We start from the raw sequence: 21316 nt of genomic DNA, 5'->3' as shown, positions 1-21316 counted from the left end.
CGTATTTAGATCATGTACATTTTTCACAAGCACAATATCCAGAGATATTTAATTACAGTAGATGAAAGTAACATAGCGGTATTATAATCTTCTCTCGACTGTGAATGTTGCAAATGCTAACAACTTCACCTTACAACTGTCACACTCTCAAAAGTGCATCCTATCTGTAGAGCGTCCTTAACTCCAAATGTTGTGCACAGTTTAATGACGGAACGATCGCGGATATTTGTTTTACACGTTTCCAATGTAATTTGTTCTGCTAACTGAAATCAACTTAATTTTTGGGGGTCTTTTCATTCAGTAATTATATCGAAATAGCTGTGTGGCGTATTCTTCTACAACAGGCAAAGCATTGTTTCCAATCAAGTAGTAAGTATATAATTCCTAGAGACTATAGCGTTTACTCATGTTCAGTTGATTTCATTATTCCCACTAAAATTTTAAATATAGTCACAATCAATAAATTAACTCCATAAAATCTATGTTCATTTTTTATAATACAAACCATCCAATTTGTTTTAACAAGCTTGGTCCTAAGAGGCACATACGTGTATTTAGGATTGAAGGACCTTAAGACTACCGATCGAATAACTTTTTGTAACTGTACTGAACTTCTACTTTAAATTTACAAATTATTGCTGTCCTAAGCATTCTCTCCGTGATTATATAGGGCTTTTTTTGATCACCCAAAGAGCAGATAATATAACGAACTATAGTACGTGTTTCGTCAAATCATTTCAATAAAATATTAGAGGCCGTGATTTTGCTCGTCTGTTCGAAAGTTGTAAAAACTATTCGTACATCATTTAGAAATGTCAAACAGCGGGATGAGAGGTGTTTATAGGCAAAAGAATTTGGATATATACTTGAGGGCCAGGCACAGGATGTGTGTTTATTGAAACAGTTCTTGTACTAAGTTTGTGAGAAAAACGCGAGGACATGTTACATAGAAGATGATTTAGAACATAAATCCATTTTTGGTGCCAGTTTTGTTAGCCAAAATCAATATGAAAAATGTGTATCGATACATTATTTTGTTCTACATTCCACGCTGTTTTTGTGACATTCTTTTGGGAGAAAATGAGTTTATTTTCAACATTTAACGACGTGTATGTTGTTTCAAAGTTTTAACCTGTTGTCATCACGTGATCTTCCTGAGATGAACTGGTGTCAGTTACAAACCGCCGATTTTTACTTCCGTCATATACATACCATACTTCTACCCATTCCCCATTCTGTAAAAGAAAGCAAAAATCAATATTTGGAAACGAATCGGACAGATATTTGAAACATTTAACTGTGACAATTACGAAAGGTGCTTTAATCGATATAAATGAACATGAATTCTGTATATTGGAACCTGGATTCGGTATCAATCAACCTGCATTAAATCTCAAGGAACCTGGATTTGGTAACAAGGGATCTGGATTCGATATCAAGGAACCTGGATTTGGTAACAAGGGATCTGGATTCGATATCAAGGAACCTGGATTTGGTAACAAGGAACCTGGATTCGGTATCAAGGAACCTGGATTCGATATCAAGGGACCTGCATTAAATATCAAGGAACCTGGATTTGGTAAAAGGGATCTGGGTTCGGTAGCACGGTTTTTCCGGTATATTAGCTAGTATATTTATACAATCGATAAAGGTAGCATAGTGATTGGAAATATTTATGAAAAGGTTTTTACAAGTCAGAAAATAAAATAGCTATATACTATGCCGTAAAACCTTTGTTTCTTATCAATTTTCTATGTAAATTCAGTATGTATGTGTTTTATTTTCATTGCATTAGATTCAGTAGCGTAAACACTGCTTTGCTTTAGGATTTATTTATTTGTGCATTCTTCAGGATTACCATTGGGTGATTCTTTTCACTCGTATAGCTGAACACATTCCTTTGGACTCATGTGTCGTGTTCGATAATCATTGGAAATAATAACGGTGAGATAGTTTATTTTACGGATCTAAAGATTACTGACCACGAGTTTTGAAATAAAATTAAATCCATGCATGTATATTTTCGTGCACAAAAACAAAAGTCGTTCGATGTGCAGTAAAGACCTGATTTTGAAATCCATGTGTGTTGTAATCACAGTTATTCTTTCATATTTGAATGGTCCACCCGCATTTTAGTATATCCATTTAAGTTTGGGGGATTACTGTCCCTGAAAGAAAGATCAGAGCGATTGAGATAACCCATATAAGTTAAATTTGAAATTGTACATGTTATGTAGCTAAAGGTGACAAGACGATCCACTCGGAAGACGATCCAATCTCTTAGAGCACTGTCCAAAATTAGTCCAAAGTTAGGTAAACAGACGCCTGTACGGGTGAAAAGAATGGATAGCGATTCATTATAGCGTAATAGTGAATTGACGTATCACGCGACTTAGCGAAGATGTCAAGTTTTACTTACACTAATATCTGATTTCAGGATACGAGTTTCTCCGTTCTCCATCACCAATTTATGGTTCAACCTGCTGGTCACTTTGTTCAATTCAATCTGAATTGATGGGTTACAATCTAAGTGTAGGCACTGGTTGGACTCGGATCTAGTGCTTAGCAGGCAATTAGTAATGATTGTTTCCGGTCCGTCTGAGATTCCCGGAACTGGTCTCATCCAGAAGTGGATGACAACTTCCCGGCCGTAGTAGGTGTTGGCCAAACTGTAAAGGTTGATAAAGGAGCTGCCGTTGAAATGAGCATAAGGCCCGCCTGCAGGACTTGGATTAGAATTCATCAGGGTCACTCTCGAGACAGCCTTTTCGTTGTTGACGCCAGCTTCATCCATAAAGTTACCATCAAATTTCATGTGGATTTCTGGCTCGCATTCTTTGTAAAACATAAGAATTTTCATGATGTTAATTTCAAATAATTTTTTTACCAATTTTAATATTGTGGGTATAATATCAATTTAATAGACTTAACATAAAGATTGTTATGTTTTAAACAAAATGTATGATTAGGTGACAAGATGTACTGTATACTTTAAGTTCAGTCTAGCTGAACTGACCTAACGGATTAAAGTTATGTACAGAGTATCTTTGATAAAAATGTAGAAAACCCACGTTTATAGATTCCTAAACTCTGATATACCACGTATGGTTTGTGAAAAGGTTATTACAAATCATGCTGTGTGAAGAATCTGAGCTGTATTAGACAATATGTGCATTCAAACTTCCTGGAGAGATTTATAGATGGTAATTCTATTGCAAGTGTTTTTATATTATTAAATGAATACGAGAGAAATGTTTGGAATATCACGTTACCTTCTGAAGCTAGAACTGGTTTAACATTCACAATGACGCATGTGCATCTGTTAGGATCAAAGATGGTTCCTAGGGAACAAGGTAAATCAATAATCGCCAGTCCTAACCATATACTGAAACGGAACATCCTCGCATCTCCTGGAACGGGTTCGTATGGGCACACTGTAATTCATATGTAGCATATATACAGCCAAGAAAATCTGAAATGAGCTTCATGGACAAATACAACGTGACAGTGAAGACATAAATAAGAAATTATGAGGTGTTCCATGCCTATATAATTTTCGTAACTAATGCATTATCTCCTTAGCATCGAGGTTGTAGGTGTTTTTACTTTGTAAAATGAAATAATTTAAACCAACGGTTATTTCATTTTCCTAAATCGATTTCGAAACTATTGTATTCTGTTTATGACACCACTAAATCAAGTGACATGTTCAGAGTAACCTTTAATGCGAGAGGTAAACTTTGTTTTTTAATCCCAACTTTGCTTTGCATTGGATGAATACAATCCGCATTTGAAAAAAGTTACAAATGAAACAGACGCAAATACTATATCAAATCGAGGTATAAATTATTTGTTGTTTTTATGCTTTAACGCCATGTTCATCACATTGTACATTGTCGCTATCATATTTGATGGAGGCAGTACCCCTGGAAGAACAACCGACCCACGAAAGCCAGTGGCAAACTTTCTCACATACCCACGTTGGCTGAACACTAGATTCGTCCCACGCGGACAAAGTTGAGATGTCAGTGATCTGTAAAAGCGAACGCCTTAGACCACACGGACAGCCGAGGTCCCTGCTGTTTTTGTTGAATTCAACCTCCAGAGTTCTGTTTTAATTTATTTTAGATATCTGTAAAAGACAAACTAAGCAGTGGTCTCTAAAACATTGCCCGCTTACTCGTACTTTTCGAACTTGAAAAGATCCGTACTTTACCATTATACACCCGAACTTCTGCAACTTACAACTCCATAAAAATTAGCCTGTGTGAAAATTAGCCTGAGATAACGAAATTATGAACGCCGGTTTGAGTTTCGGAAAAAGTAAATTTTTAATAGTAATCTTTTATTTATTAAAATTTGATACACAAGCTAGATAAAAGCAATGAAATTACTTACCAAACGACTGATCTGTTGGTTCTGGGACATTACACACGGTATTCTCACAGCTCCCAATGGTGTCACGAACGCAGATCGCAGAGATTGGTTCGTACACAAAACCATTTGAGCAACACAAGGCTTTGGAGAAGATCTTTTCCTCTTCATTCACACACTCCCAGTAACCGTTACAAACGCCCTCCATCTCATAGCGAATTCCAACATGGTCCATTTTCTTGCATGGGTCTGTGGTAAAATCAATAGAATCTTTAGTTTAATCGTAAACGTTTAACATCTTTTATGAAAGGAATCTGACACAGGGTTTCCGTTTTCATTATCAAAACATTGTTTACTATATACGATACTCTGTCGTCAGATAACAATCATCCACCCATACTTCAAACCCCCAAAATATGTTTGCCTCGTTTTGACCATCGACTGTAACTAGAAAGACTCGGCTAGTACGAGACACACAATCTAAACTGCTTTAATTAGACTTTCATCTCATGTACAGTCAAAACAGGTGGAAAATGCTCAAGATATTAAAACAAGAAACAACTTTGATCATAAATGGGCATCGTGGCGCTTCAACTACTAATCACGTTTGCTAGGATGACGTTCATTAAAATGCACATGCAAATAAAATATTAGGCATTGTGCTAAATCTGTATAGTCTTAAACTATGAAACAGACAAGAGTGAAAGCTAGCAAGTTTTGTAAAGTTCAACAGGTAATTCATTCCCGATATTACGAAGTGTAATTAAAAAGCAGTATTGTGAAATACATCCAAAATATTCCTAAAAGTTCTATCATAACTCTACATGTATAGAGTTCCGAAATAAATTCCAGTGGTATTCCGAATGAATTCCAATTTTGAATCTGCTAATGTGCCAGCAATCTCGAGTGTGCTGATGTGCCAACAGTTTTTATGCATCACAATGATATCGTCCAAAATGTTCGTGAATGAATTCACAATAATATTCAAAAAGTGATTTCGTCCGAAATTGAATATGGGCACATTGTAATTCCAGTAAATATTTGTTGTTAAAAGTCCTCTCCTCAACGAAACACAACTATCAGACTGGCTCCAGTTTGGATGTTAAGATAGGAATGAATAATCCTGAAGTAAACAACTTCGCCTACCTGTCCTCTTTACCGATGTCGCCATTACCATTTTCTAAAAATACTTCATCTTAATAGAAAATTACTCCCAACTGTAAACAAGATTCCTTTTTCGAATCTTCCAAGGTCAGAATCAAGGCTGTATATAGAACTCAAACTGAATACATGTTTACAATTAACAATGATCTTAATAATGACCTACAATGATAGAGAAATATTATTCATGTATTATGTTGCTTACAATATAAATATCACTATTAAGGTAGGCCCTTACAATCTATAATCATGAACAGAAAAATGAAATACAAAATACAAACTAAATATACATAACAACAATAATAAATACATTGTTTCACACAATCATATCGGGCCTTCTTGTAACATTTAACTTTCCTGTAGACAATTTAGAGTGTATTCGATAATGCTCGGTGTTGCCATTTGCACAGCTGCATAGTTGAAGTTTCATTAAAACAAACCATCTCCCAGCTGTAAAAATTACCAATTCAAGTCAGAATCTTTTTTTAAAAAACAAATAATATTTTACTTAGACTTTTTTTTTTTTTTTTTTGATACTTTATAAGGAACCCTGTTACAGATACAGTAACGCTTCATATGGGAGCTTTTACCGTCTGAAAATATCTCCAATACCTAAGAAGTTACAACGCAGACTAAACTAGATAGTTGATATTTATGGCAGGCATTTTATTCATCCGGCAAATTACTCATTCATGCACTCCTTTCAAGGCAATTTGATCTCCAAAAATATGAATTCCTGGATAGTTTTGTCCGAACCAGATGCTCTGTTTCCATCTTCATTATATTTATTAACAAAATCGTCGAGATGGCTTACCTTTTTCACACCCGGCATCTTTCGGATCCACACATGAGAGTGCTTTCTGAGACCAAAACAGACCGAAAGGACACGTATGGGTGTATTTTACGACATCGTAGTTTTCATTAATGCATTGGTAAAACTTGTAACATATCTGCAGGTGAGGGTTATATCCGATTCCGTCATGAATGAAACAACCCACGCATTCTTCTGGAAGAGATCGACCTAATGAGATGAAAAACAAAAGAAAAATAATTTTCTGGAACGTTAACATTCACAAATTTAATAACTTGATGCATTGTTAAAGATTAATTAATTTCATTAACATGAAATATATCGAATTATCACAAGACTTGTCAGAGAGCAGGGGCTCACACGATAACTCCGCTTTTGTGGCACAAGTCAGTATCTTTCTAAAGTAAAGTGTTCAACACACAGAAGACAGTTAATCAAAGCAACCCAATTTTGGTGTTTGACACAACCTAATTCCAAGAGATACATAAAGTGCATGTTTGGTGCCAATAGATCGTGAAGTGTAGAAAGAAAAAATAAATAGATTATTTTAAGTGATGTTCAATATCCTATACGAGAGGTCACAGTGACCCAGTTTTAATTTGTGAAGGTTTTATCTTAAGATTAGCCCTCAATGCAAGTTTTAAGTTTTACGAAGATATTCTTGTCCTTTCTCCGGAGAAATATTGCATCCATTGATTAGCATGTAAAACGCGCGACCGAAAGGGTGTTCGAATCTTACCATCGGATACATCTGGGTCTGGTACCATAGTGAGTCTTTGGGCAAGGCACTTTACTCCTTTTTTTCCTTGACGGTAAATAATATATTGTTCCTGTTAAGTAAACCACGAAACGTTTGTTATCGCACGTCACGATTCAACGAAACTAATGAGACATGTTTTAACCACTAAAAATAGTACGTGAATGTAATTCTTAGACAGGGGCATAAGTTGTTATCAAAAACTCGTATAAAGAATATGATTTTTCAGATTCATATTTATATGTTCTAGTTTTGGTTTGGAAGTCAACGAACAGTTAATGCTGAATTCACCCTTGTAGTAAACACTTATTTTGAACCCACCGAGGCGCATCTTCTAAGATAGAACATCTTTATATAATAAAGAATTCCAGCTGACACCAAAACAGTAAACTATTACTAGTGATTATTTGTTGCTCCCTACAAAATCCGTTTAAGTTGCCAGTGGAAGACTAGCGCCGCACAATGTATGCTAAATGGCGGATAGATGGACATTGCGAAAGCTAAATGCCATGTATCCACGGTTTTCAGATTGATGTGAATCGACGTGGATCGGCAACCCTAAGCTAGAGAAGTCACCACGCCACGGTGTTACCAAGTTTCTCCTCATAAAGATTTTAATTTGTTCGAATTATCATACTTGTAACAATAGTGGTAGTTTCAGGCAAGATAAAGTAGTAGGAAGGATGAAAAATAATTGCGTTTCAGTTTAATGTTTTCAAAAGATATCGAGTTGAGGAATTCTTATAATTTGAGGAAAGCCTTGAAGTAGAAAAAAATCTTTTAACGAAAAAAGCAACAACCTGAATCGCTGATACCTACTAAGTCTTCAGCTTTAAGTTCAGTGCTATACAGCGAGCAATAACGATATCTGCGAATCTAAATCTAGGAGATGATTTACGATTTGCAGTCAAAATGTTAACAGGACTACACACGGAACGTGTATACATATTAGTAATTTATCTGAAAGATACTGTCAGGAGGTCGTATTAACAAGAAATGGAGAGAGAAAAAAACCTATTGAACAATATTCTAAGTAAACAGGCCGAAATATTATAACACTGGCTTTCACAAATAGTTGACTTTGAACTAACGCAACCATAACTAAGGAGCACATCAGCATAGTTCTTCCAAGCATTTCTCTCTGAAAAAAGAAATAAAAACTCACGGCTTTTTAAATTCCGTAAAAGCGACTCACCCATTGCAGCATCTGGAAGCGGTGGTTCTGTTGTTGTCATAGTTAATTTGCTAGTTGTAGTCGTACGTGGTGTTGTGATACTAGTGGACTTCATCGTCGTTGTGGTAGTAGATGAAGTACTTGTTGTTGTGGCAACTAACAAGAAAAAAGATGCAGAATCTATGTCATCTATGGATAATAGATACAATATATACACCCATTTTTGATTATCTTGTGGTCTAAATCGATCGGTTGATCGATCCATCGATCGATCGAGATTAGCAGATAAATTCCGGATTCGATATATATAATCACAATATGTGCTGAATGATAGGCTATGTGTTAATGGAGAAAAGTAACTTGTTTGGAAGATCACACAATTTTAATTCTTGTTTTCCTTGCTAGAAAAATTTGAATTATTATAGTTGAAATTTCATGGACAACTTTTTCTTGCATCATAACTACACCCGTGCATCTGGGATTTAGGGTTTTCAATAAGTAGAATTATCAAATCAATAAGAAATACTTCTTAAATAACGAGCATGTTCTGCAAAGGTCGACGTCTTACATCAAACCCCCAACAGAAAATTAGAAAGATACGTACGTAAACAAAATTTATTGGAATATTCAACTTAAATTTATTTGACAATTGCTCATCATTGTTTGGATTATTAAATTTCATGTATTTTAATATTACTCATTGTTTGGACTATTTAAGTTCTTTTATTTGACCTTTACTCATCATTGTTTGGACTATTATAGTGTATTATTTGACTATTACTCATCATTGTTTGGACTATTTAAGTTCTTTTATTTGACTATTACTCCTCATTGTTTGGACTATTAAAGTTCATTTATTTGGCTATTACTCCTCATTGTTTGGACTATTAAAGTTCATTTATTTGGCTATTACTCCTCATTGTTTGGACTATTAAAGTTCATTTATTTGACTATTACTCCTCATTGTTTGGACTATTAAAGTTTTTTGTTTGACTATTACTCATCATTCTTTGGGCTATTATAGTATATTTATTTGACTATTACTCATTGTTTGGACTATTAAAGATCTTTTATTTGACTATTACTCCTCATTGTTTGGACTATTAAAGTTCATTTATTTGGCTATTACTCATTGTTTGGACTATTAAAGTTCATTTATTTGACTATTACTCCTCATTGCTTGGACTATTAAAGTTTTTTGTTTGACTATTACTCATCATTCTTTGGGCTATTATAGTATATTTATTTGACTATTACTCATTGTTTGGACTATTAAAGATCTTTTATTTGACTATTACTCCTCATTGTTTGGACTATTAAAGTTCATTTATTTGGCTATTACTCATTGTTTGGACTATTAAAGATCTTTTATTTGACTATTACTCCTCATTGTTTGGACTATTAAAGTTCATGTATTTGACTATTTATTGCTCCTCAGTTTTTGGATTTTTATAGTTCATTTGTTTGACTATTACTCATCATAGTGTGGGCTGTTATATTTCATTTATTTGACTATTACTCATCATTCTTTGGACTGTTATAGTTCATTTATTTGACTATTACTCCTCATTGTTTGGACTATTATAGTATATTTATTTGACTATTACCTCTCATTGTTTGGACTATTAAAGTTCTTTTATTTGACTATTACTCATTGTTTGGACTATTAAATTTCATGCATTTGACAATTACTCATCATTGTTTGGACTATTAAATTTCATGTAATTTAATATTACTCATTGTTTGGACTATTTAAGTTCTTTTATTTGACTATTACTCATCATTGTTTGGACTATTATAGTGTATTATTTGACTATTACTCCTCATTGTTTGGACTATTAAAGTTCATGTATTTGACTATTTATTGCTCCTCAGTTTTTGGATTTTTATAGTTCATTTGTTTGACTATTACTCATCATAGTGTGGGCTGTTATATTTCATTTATTTGACTATTACTCATCATTCTTTGGACTGTTATAGTTCATTTATTTGACTATTACTCCTCATTGTTTGGACTATTATAGTATATTTATTTGACTATTACCTCTCATTGTTTGGACTATTAAAGTTCTTTTATTTGACTATTACTCATTGTTTGGACTATTAAATTTCATGCATTTGACAATTACTCATCATTGTTTGGACTATTAAATTTCATGTAATTTAATATTACTCATTGTTTGGACTATTTAAGTTCTTTTATTTGACTATTACTCATCATTGTTTGGACTATTATAGTGTATTTATTTGACTATTACTCCTCATTGTTTGGACTATTATAGTGTATTTATTTGACTATTACTCATCATTGTTTGGACTATTATAGTTCATTTATTTCACTATTTCTCATCATTGTTTGGACTGTTATAGTATATTTATTTGACTATTACTCATTGTTTGGACTATTAAAGTTCATTGATTCGACTATTACTCAGATATTACGCATCATTGTTTTGATTATTACACTTCATTTAATTAACCATTACTCATGTATGTTTGTAGTACTAAACGTCATGTATTTGAATATTACTCATTGTTTAGACTACTGAATTTCATATATTTGACTCATCATTGTTTGGACTACTAAAGTTCACGTATTTGACTGTTACTCATCATTGTTTAGACTACTGAATTTCATGTGTTTGACTGTAACTCATCATTGTTTAGACTATCAAACTTCATGTCTTTGATTATTACTTGTCAGTGTTTGGACTATCAAACTTCATGTCTTTGATTATTACTTGTCAGTGTTTGGACTATCAAACTTCATGTCTTTGATTATTACTTCTCAGTGTTTGGACTACAAAAAACATGTATTTGAAAATTACTCTTCATTTATTCGACACTTACTCTCATGTATTTGTATATTACTCAGTGTTTGAACTATTAAACTTCATTTATTTGATTATTTCTTATAGTTGTTTGGACTATTACAGTTCATTTATTTGAATATTACTAACCATTATTTTGGACTACTAAAGTTCATGTATTTGACTATTACTCATCATTGTTTGGGCTCTTACTGTTCCAGTTCATGTATTTGACTATTACTCAGCATTGTTTGGGCTCTTACTGTTCCAGTTCATGTATTTAACTATAACTCAGCATTGTTATAACCATTATTTAGCATTGTTTTGGCTATTAAACTTCCTGTATTTGATTATTACTCGACATTATGTGTACTATTACAGTTCTTGCATTTGACTATTACTCATGATTCTTTAGATTATCACACGTCATGTATTTGACTATTATTCCTCCTTTATTGTAACTTAGTGTGTTTGTCTTTTACTCATTATGTTTTGGACTATAACTCGACACTATTTAGACTATTAATGTTCATGTATTTAAATATTATTCATCATTGCTTTGACAGTTAAACCTTCTGTATTTGACTATTACTCATCAGTGCCTGGATTATGACAGTTTATGGGTACTAGGACAAAATGGTAGCGGTCAAAATTGTACGGACAAAATGGTATGGACAAAATGTTAAGCGGACATAATGGTATTGGACAAATTGGTATGGATAAAATGGTGCGGACAAAATGGTACGGATAAAATGGTATGGAACAAAATGGTACTAGGATTAATTGGTATAGACAAAATGGTATGGTTAAAATGTTGCAGACAAAATGGTATGGGACAAAACGGGATAAAATGGTACATATAATAGAATTTCAATTGCTAATGAAAATAATAATTACCTAAAATCATAATTAAATTTAATTTTTATACACATATTAAAATATTTACGCATCCATAAACTAACTGAAAAAGATATAATACAAATGATGTATATTAAATTCGTGTAACTTCGGAAATATTAATTGTATTTTATTTTTTAAAAATATAGTGAAACTGCAAATAACTTATGCCGAATCTACAATTTCCAACGATACCAAATAGTAATTCAATGCAATTTCAATCACTGTTTTTCTTGTACATACACTTAATTTTTGGTGTCTCGTCGTACGATTAACACTTTCCGAACTGCACGAGTTGAACCGAAAATATAGCCAATCTGGGGTAAAACAAAGCTGACAGTTTAGAGTAGAATAAAATAAATTGCGGTCTGAGTTACAACAGTATTGTACGGCATATATAGTTTATCGATCAAAGTATCAAAGTAAACTGCGCGCTAACGTCTAGGGTGCCTTATTTTTTGTAGTTTAAATTTAAAACTGAAAACAGTTGCATATCATTTGAAGAGGACTTTATTGTCCTGATTATTTAATTTTTTAACTTGCAAAAAATATTAATCATGTTAGAATATGCTACTTCGCAAAAAGGGACTCGCAAGCTTGTATTTTAAGGTTATTTATTTACCAAGAACACCGGTGGCAGTGATAGCAAGGAGCTCTGGCGTTGTGAAAGAAGAACGTGCAAGGCACAAATTCATACACAAGCGAATGTAATCGTTCTTGGAGTTCATAATCACGTGGCAACGCATGGTCAAATTGAGGTTAAAACAGTTCGTGCCAACATGAAAAGGAGAGCAGAACAAACCGAACAAGCAACACGATCGATTGTTCACAATGAATTGCTGAATGTTGCAGTTGCAGCCGCTCATCTACTTCCAAAACGAGCAACCTTATCACGAGATGTACGAAGCCATCGTCAAATGGCTGGACCGAAGGATCAACAAGACATTATGGTTTATTCTCAGACACAGAGCAACTACCCATTCATCCGTGTCTGACTGCGACTAGGTTAAAAAGTTTGACCTCATATGATAAATTTGATTTGAGTATGCCTTGGATGTGTGACATTTTTTAGTTATTTTTTTCTATTTCAAAAATATTTTATAGTAGTCAGAGGTTTTGTACTTGTGTTTTGTCATGTAGCTTTATAGTTTGCGCTTTATTTTTCTTAAATTGTTATTTTATTTTAAAATTGTTTGTATAGGTTATTATTATAAATCATCCATGGTCAGTTCACAATAGCAGCCTATTGATGTTATTTAGTAAAAACTTCTGTTTTTATTACATTTCGTATTAATAAAATTGTAGTCGTACCATTTTGTCTGTACCATTTAATCCTAGGACCATTTTGTCCCAAACCATTTTGTCCGCACCATTTTATCCATACAAATTTGTCCAATACTATTATGTCCACTTAACATTTTGTCCATACCATTTTGTCCGTACCATTTTGTCCGGCCACCCAGTTTATGTATTTGACTATTACTCAGAATTGTTTGGACTATTGAACCTCATGCGTTTGATTATTGCTCATCATTGTTTGTACTATTAAATTTCACGTATTTGACTATTATTCCTCATTGTTTGGACCATACAAGTTCATGCATTTGACGATCACTCATTGTTTGGCCTATTAATTTAATGTTCATGTATTTAACTATTACTCATTATTTATTTGACTATTAAACGTCATGTATTTGACCATTACTAATTATTGTTTGGACTCTTACCGTTCCAGTTCATGTATTTAACTATTACTCAGCATTGTTTGAACCATTACTCAGCATTGTTTGGACTATTAAACTTCATGGATTTAATTATTAATCAACATTATTTGTACTATTAAAGTTCATTTCTTTGACTATAAAACTTCATGTATTTCATTATTACTCTTCATCGTTTGGACTATTACAGTTCATGTATTTCACTACTATTCATAACTGTTTGGACAATTAAAACTTACGTATTTGACTATTGCTCTTAATTTACTGGACTATTAATCTTCAGGTATTTAAGTATTGCTCATTGTTTAGTTTATCAGAGTTCATTAATTTACTATTATTCGTCACTGGTTGGACTATTAAACGTCATGTATATGACTATTACTCGTCATTGGTTGGACTATTAAACATCATGTATACGACTATTACTCATCATTGGTTGGACTATTAAACTTCAGTTATACGACTATTACTAGTCATTAGTTGGACTATTAAACGTTATATATATATATATATATATATATATATATATATATATATATATATATATATATATATATATATATATATATGACTATTACTTTCCATTTGCCAGACTATTATACTTCGTATATCTGTTATGTTACTCATCAGTTTTTTAAGCCATTAAACTTCATGTATTTGATTATTACTTATTGTTTGGACAATTAAATTTCATGTATTTGACTAGTACGTATCCATTGTGTGGACTATTACAGTTCATGTATTTGACTAGTACGTAGACTATTACAGTTCATGTATTTGACTAGTACGTGGACTATTACAGTTCATGTATTTGGCTATTACTTATTGTTTAGACTATTAACATGCATGCTTATGACTAGTGCTTATCAATGTTTGGACTATTACAGTTCATGTATTTGACTAGTACGTGGACTATTACAGTTCATGTATTTGGCTATTGCTTATCATTGTTTGGACTATTAACATTCATGCTTATGACTAGTGCTTATTGTTTGGACTATTACAGTTCATGTATTCGACTAGTACTCGTCATTTTTGGACCATTACTATTCATTTCGTGACAAAAACGAGTCATTGTTAGGCAACCAGACCATAGTAAAAAAATTTAAGGATAGTTTCGTCGAAAATCACTTTTCTTTAAGAATCTAGGGATTCTATAAGGACTAACATTGTGATTTCCTAATGGGTTCAATCAAAAATCAATTATTCCATTAATTTGACATGCAGTGTTTGAATTGAATAAACCAAATTCGGAAGTAATTGAGATCAATTACGTGAGCTACTTTTCTCTGCAACTCCATTTTGTTACTTTGGGGAGAAAAGGTCATTTGTAAAAAGCTATGAGAAGAGCCCGAGTAACATTTTATAAGGAAACAAGAATCATCTTTCGTTTTTTCTTTTAAAATCTCTTCCATAATGTAATATTCGTTCCAAGGTTATATGTACCACAAGACCATTTGCACACTTTAGAATTTTTTAAAGCATTTTCGCATCATCAAACATGGCAAAGTTTTAGACAGCTCTTACTAAAAACATATACACGGATCATAATAGAAAGAAAAAAATGCATTTAGTGTCGAACAATCAGCAGTATGTGGAAATAATAATAATAATAATAATAATAATAATAATAATGACGATTACAATGATAATAAATGTTTTTTTAATTTTTGCTTTTTTTCTTTGTCTTGTAAATTTGCAGTCACTAAACATCTATTATTTACATATCCGTTTAATCATACATGTCTGATCTGGTGTTCGTTACTGTTGTTCAATCTAATTTTGTATGGCACATTCCGTTACGCTCACCTAAAATTTCCATTTCGCATACACTATCTGGAACTATTTTAAGAAGTTGAAATGTTAAATTTTAGTCAACTTATAAAATATCCAGAGTGATTTATTTCAATACATTTTAAATTATTTAAAACAATGCAAAAAGACGTTTGTAATTTTAAGAAATGCAGCCATATTTGGTAAAAATGGACTCTTTTGCATTGGGGATAATTGGGAAGTACTGTAGACAACGACATGCAATTAATGTACATTTCACAGTATCTAGGCAGAAAATGTATAAGTGAAGTGGACAGCAATATCTTGAACAGAATGTTTTACAATGAGTTCTCACATAAAGCTGGTGTAAAAAGCAACATCAAACGAGAGAGAGATAGAGAGAGAGAGAGACAGAGAGAGAGACAGACAGAGAGAGACAGAGAGAAACTTACTTTGGCAGACAATATCCAGCAAATGTTCTGGTGAATTGAACCTCAAACGGTCGAAGGAGATCCAGAGAATCATGTCAGGATCTGATGCGACTGCATGTATTTCATAGATGGCAGATATGTCACTACTGTCAATGTTAACACCAAGGACGATGATGTGGGTTAATTTAGACTTTGACAACTTCGCCTCAGCTATCGTCTTTACTGGACTGGCTGATTTTCCATCAGTTATCAAGATCATAATTTTGGGTACGGTCTGCCGAGGCGCTGCATCCAGCATTTCTTGCATTCGTTTGATGGCAAGGTCTGTTCGAGTTCCCTCTCGAATATAAAAGAAGTTTCTGATCAGCTCTTCGAGATGCTGCTTCTCTTGATATTCGTGGAAATCAAACTGGTCCTCGAGTGTCAGTGAACTGCTAAAAATCATCGCAGCAATGTTAAAGCCATCAGGGCCAATAACCATATTGTCTATCGTTTCAATTGTGAAGTTTTTCACTAGCTCGAAATTGTTTTCGCCGACACTTTCAGAACCGTCTATTGCAAAAGCGACATCTCCAGTTCCCAGGCATTCTGAAAAATAGAAAATCCTTGCGCACTTTGTGTCAAAATATCTGCAAGTTGGAGTAAACACCGAAAAAAGCACTGGCAAATAATCGTTCGAACGTCTGTGCAAACTTCAACATCGCACGAATTACAGAGAATGCCTCGACATTACACAAGGTACGGTGACCAACAAAATATACCTGTAAATAACAAAGAAAACCGCACACAACTGACCTTCGATGAGTATCGTCTCTTCATAGCATATACAATTGAAAATGCATATCATTACATGGCGGAACAAATAAGCTGAACTTGTATGACCAGTTAATCGTTATAAATCATATTAATAGCATAAAAGGTTTATTACTACACGGACTGAGAATAAAATATGGTCGGTCGAAATTAATTTAGTATGCTATTTTAAAGGTGGTTGTAGATGGGTATAGTAATATACCGTATATACTCAATTATAAGCCGAATGCAACCACACAGTGGATAGACCCATATATGTCGTCTCATAAAAGCACTGACAGCTCAGATCTGGGCCTGTGTAGTTCGTTAGAAGTCATAAATAGAACAGACCACATACACTGATCTATAGGCGCATTATGCTACGCCAGACAGTATGTTTGTTGTGTGCAGTTTTAATAGGCTAATAAGTGAGTGTGACGGTATCTTATGTTTGTGCTAAGGATCTTTGAGAACGGTGTAATCTTCAAAGTAAGCAATAGTGATATAATAGCTATTAGGAGATATTAGTTTTTCTCACGGTTTAGTTGTTCTTCTCTTTAGAACTTCGATCTTCATTGCAACTTAAATTGGTGCACACTTCTGGTCCTATGTGTCAATAGATTTAAAGTGATGTCACATTGTTTTCTCTTACATAATTTTCAGAAAGTATTATCTTGCACGCCTTTTTTTGTTGTGTATTATGTTTTAAAAAATTACAATGACTGAAAGTTAAGTGTTTGTTTCAAATTTAAAACAATGCACAAGCCCCACGTCTGGATTATTTTAGCATTTATTCCGTCAATTTAACACATTGCGAAAAATTGCAATTAATGACCATGTATAGACAGATTAGATAGACAGACGGACAGGCAGACAAGAAATGTCTACTAACTTTTCATCTGGCCAAATGTAGACGAAACAGCCTGGAAAAGCAGCAGGAACACTAGAACACGCCTCATCTTGGATTTAAGGACAGTTCTGACATAGAAGAAAGACATTTTTTATACCACATTAATTATTAATAGAGGCATTATCTCTGAACATAAATGGCGTTAAACACTACAACAGCATCAACAGCATCTCTGAACATAAATCTTTATTGATGGGATCACGATTTTGAGTGGTAAACTTTTATACTAGTCTTATCAACAGACAAATACTTCTGTATATCAAAATCATCCTTGCAACAAAAGTAAAGCAATCAAAGCAACAAAAAGCAAAAAATAACACAGGAACAATCACACAAAATACAACAAACAGATTACGAAACAATGCTAATTTTACATGCATATACGAATGTATTTAAACATTAATATTCATTGGAGCTTAGACACAATATATCGTTTATTATGTGGGAAATATGCTCTCTGGATGATAATTCTATGGAAACATGAGAGGAGATGCTTATGTTTAAATAGGGGACGTTAGTCAACTTAGACGTAAATTGCTGACGAATTATAAAATCATTGTATAATCTTTCGTCGTGTTGTTTTCTGTTGTGCTTTTGATTGTAGATTATTTCGGCCACGAAGGGCATCTGATGGAGTTTGTACTGAGAACACGCCGCATTGCCGTTGACCCGTTGTTCAAGAAAATCCTGACCACTGATTTTTATGCAGATATCGCCATAAAACTCAGCCACCACATGCTATGAGTAGAATACAAGAAACGTTTTCACAAGAAATCCCTCTTCGATTTCGTCAAAACCAGATTCAATGGCAGCTTTGTCTGGTGCGTCGTAACCTGAATTATGTAACGTACCGGTATATTTGATGACCTGATGTGCTTTCAGAAGCTGATTAGTAGCACTTAACTGTTAAGCTGAAATATATATCGAGAAAAGCGAGCTCTATTTTTATCGAAGAAGAGTGACAGACTTGGTGGCGAGGCTTATTTTAACTGAACTATACATTAAGATGAGCAACATCGGATATCTTCATAGTTTTCATCCGATGTTTTCTGCATAAATTTTGTTATGTAGGGAATCCAACATCGGGCTAAGATCCGTTTAGTATTTCTATCACGTACAGATCCTTAACTAGGTCGCCAATGTAAGGCGTGGTTCGTCGCCTCTTTGTTTCGAATTTGTGGTTATGGTTTGCAAACAGGCTTGCACTGCAATTTCAACGCCAGAAGTAATTAGCAAAAGACGGATTGAACATGACGCCGAAAGAATTTGCATCAGTTGTTTTCAGCAAAAATGGAACTAATGCCAGAAAACAATAACACTCGGCGACAATAAGCGATCTATAAGCCTTGAAATAATAGGCTGGTTTATGATAATGCACGTAAAATGAAAAGAGCTTTCCAGGCTCTTTTGGATGCAGGTCTTGGTTAATGTCATTGTCATCGTTGACTTTCTTACATTGTATACATTGACATGATTTAGGCATGATTTAGACATGATCTACGTCCTCTTCCTTTGGATGCTCTGCTTCATCCTCTGCAATTTCATCGATTATTTCTTACACAGCTGCGGAGTGTCTGCAGAAAAAGCTGTGGTTAAATACCTCATATAATGTAATTTTTCTAAGTTCTCCCAGCTGCTCTTTCACAAGCCCTGGTGCGTAAGCAAAGTAGAAGTCCGGTATTTCTGAAACGTCAATTGTTAAAAGTTCTACTTTATCATCTACAACCTTTTCTTTAGAAACGATATCTGCCAAAATAACACTGGCGTAAAAAAAATTTATGTCTTAACACGCTTAACAGTATGGTAAAATGCCTCAGTTGGCATTTCCTGAAATATTTTTTAAAATCAGGTTATCCAGCAAGTTTGCATTATTATGCATTGTCCACATAAGGCGTCATATAAAAATGGCGGTTGCTAATATGACTAGCCGTATTATCTTTAATTGTTGCATTATCATAGCAGTCATCAAGCATTTTATCTAGCTTAACGATAAACTCAGCAAAGATATTTTTCTTTGTCTCCCATCGTCTCAAAGTGTGCAAGAGCAGCTGCAAGCTTGTTTTTTAAGATACAGCTTGTGATCCTCCTATTTGTATATACGATAATATGCCTCAGTTAATCATGTATGTTATTTCATCTGCTTCGAGCTCCACTGGTTGCTTTTGCGCTGTTGTGGCTGAGGTTACGCTGCTGTGGCTGAGCTTGAGCTCGTGGCTTCTCTGGTTGCAGTTGCGGTGACCCATTAATAGGATTCAGGAAGTGCAATCAACTGCAATATCGTGTCTACGTCGTCAAAATGTTGGCAAAACTGATCTGTGGTAATCATGTTTATCGATCTTTTCTTTCAGTGTCCGCTCGTTTCTTTTTTCAGTTTTGTGGTCCATACTTTCTTCGGATGTCTTAAATTGTCTTCGTTCGACTTTTCTTGTTCTTATAATTGCAGCGACAGTAGACGAATGCAATTTATAGATGATATTGTTTAGTAATGCCTGTATGTTTTGTTGTAAAGTGCATCTGAGCCTTATCGTTGCAAAACGTTTTGACTGCTTTATACTTGTCATTTTCTGATTTTATCTATTCGGCTGGCATATTGGCAGCAACTGAATACTAATCTTTCGTCGTTTCATCAAGTGGACAGCCTTAAAATCCAATCCTAACTATTTCATTGAAGCAAAGTTTTTATAATATGCTCTTTCTGATATGTATCGTCATACTTTCCATCTAAGTTTGTCAAGTTCCTTGGTTATTTTAACAATCTCAAACATATATAAATAAGCTAAATATGATCAAGTACGAAAATTTGAAAAACGCGATAATTCGGGATAAGGAAGATGTGCCTATGTGCAATAAAATCTATGTACCGAAACTTGGTTGGGTTAAAAGGATCTATTTCGATGTCGTTTTAATTAAAGGTTAACTAGCCAAGCTACTAAAGGCATCAAAAAATGGTCAGCAGTAATAAGCAGTGATGATGTTCCAAACTAAAACTGTACTTAGACACCAATCGGTTGAAACCTAATTTAGGCTGCATACCAACATTGCTAGTAGATAGTCTTAACAATCAGGAAATCTACCAGAAGGGATTTTCTTTTTGCTTTGGGCACACAGACCAGGCGAAATTTTATTTAAAGAATGACCACAACAGAGTACTCAACATTCTCCAAGCTCCAGAATGTTTACAAATTGCCAAAGAAATGTAACCAGGAAATCACTCGCGTTCCAAAATCTTGGAACGCTACATGTCATGTTCACTTGTTGTCTGCGTTTTATAAACAGTTTTTAGTTTTTGGGAAGCCTCACTACATGAACTAGTCAAAAACACAAAAGCGTTTCGACACACCGCAAAGGCACTTAGATACCATGTGACTTGGTGACTTCCAAAGGAATTAATCCGCATGACTATATGTCGTGCTGGGACAGATTTGATTGAAACAGTCTGCCACAGAAAAAAAAAATTCTTTAGTCGGCTTAACAACGCAGATCAGATGTTTCTGACGCCGACTAACAACACGTCTGCACCGTCTGGAACAAACTGAACTTAAAAATACTTGCTGAATATCAAGGCTCTGAATCAGAAATCAAGCTATTGTTGCTCGCTGAAGTTATGGAAGATTTTGGTGATGTCTCCATATCCATCTACTAGCTAGATTATGTTCGGTATTATATGAGACTGAGTAATAACGTGTAAGGTACAACAGGAATTGA

General features: G+C 34.0%; 1 protein-coding gene across 1 annotated transcript in view; it reads right to left on the bottom strand.

Moving 5' to 3' along the window:
* LOC149777207 (protein PIF-like) overlaps positions 1-21316 on the bottom strand; it is a 38653-nt gene that overhangs the window by 6922 nt on the left and 10415 nt on the right. Inside the window, exons 2-9 of the mRNA XM_089942820.1 lie at positions 17594-17679; positions 15931-16497; positions 8299-8433; positions 6350-6556; positions 4399-4623; positions 3273-3434; positions 2420-2835; positions 1133-1235 (exon numbers count right to left, since the gene is read on the bottom strand). Of these exons, the coding sequence (XP_089798946.1) occupies positions 1133-1235; positions 2420-2835; positions 3273-3434; positions 4399-4623; positions 6350-6556; positions 8299-8433; positions 15931-16497; positions 17594-17660 (1882 nt within the window). The 5' untranslated portion in view covers positions 17661-17679. The remainder of the gene's footprint in view (positions 1-1132; positions 1236-2419; positions 2836-3272; positions 3435-4398; positions 4624-6349; positions 6557-8298; positions 8434-15930; positions 16498-17593; positions 17680-21316) is intronic.

This window comes from Sinohyriopsis cumingii, chromosome 18, assembly GCF_028554795.1.
Source record: "Sinohyriopsis cumingii isolate HCF-2022 chromosome 18, ASM2855479v2, whole genome shotgun sequence".
Taxonomy (NCBI): Eukaryota; Metazoa; Mollusca; class Bivalvia; order Unionida; family Unionidae; genus Sinohyriopsis; species Sinohyriopsis cumingii.
This window is presented reverse-complemented; position numbering and strand designations above follow the sequence as displayed.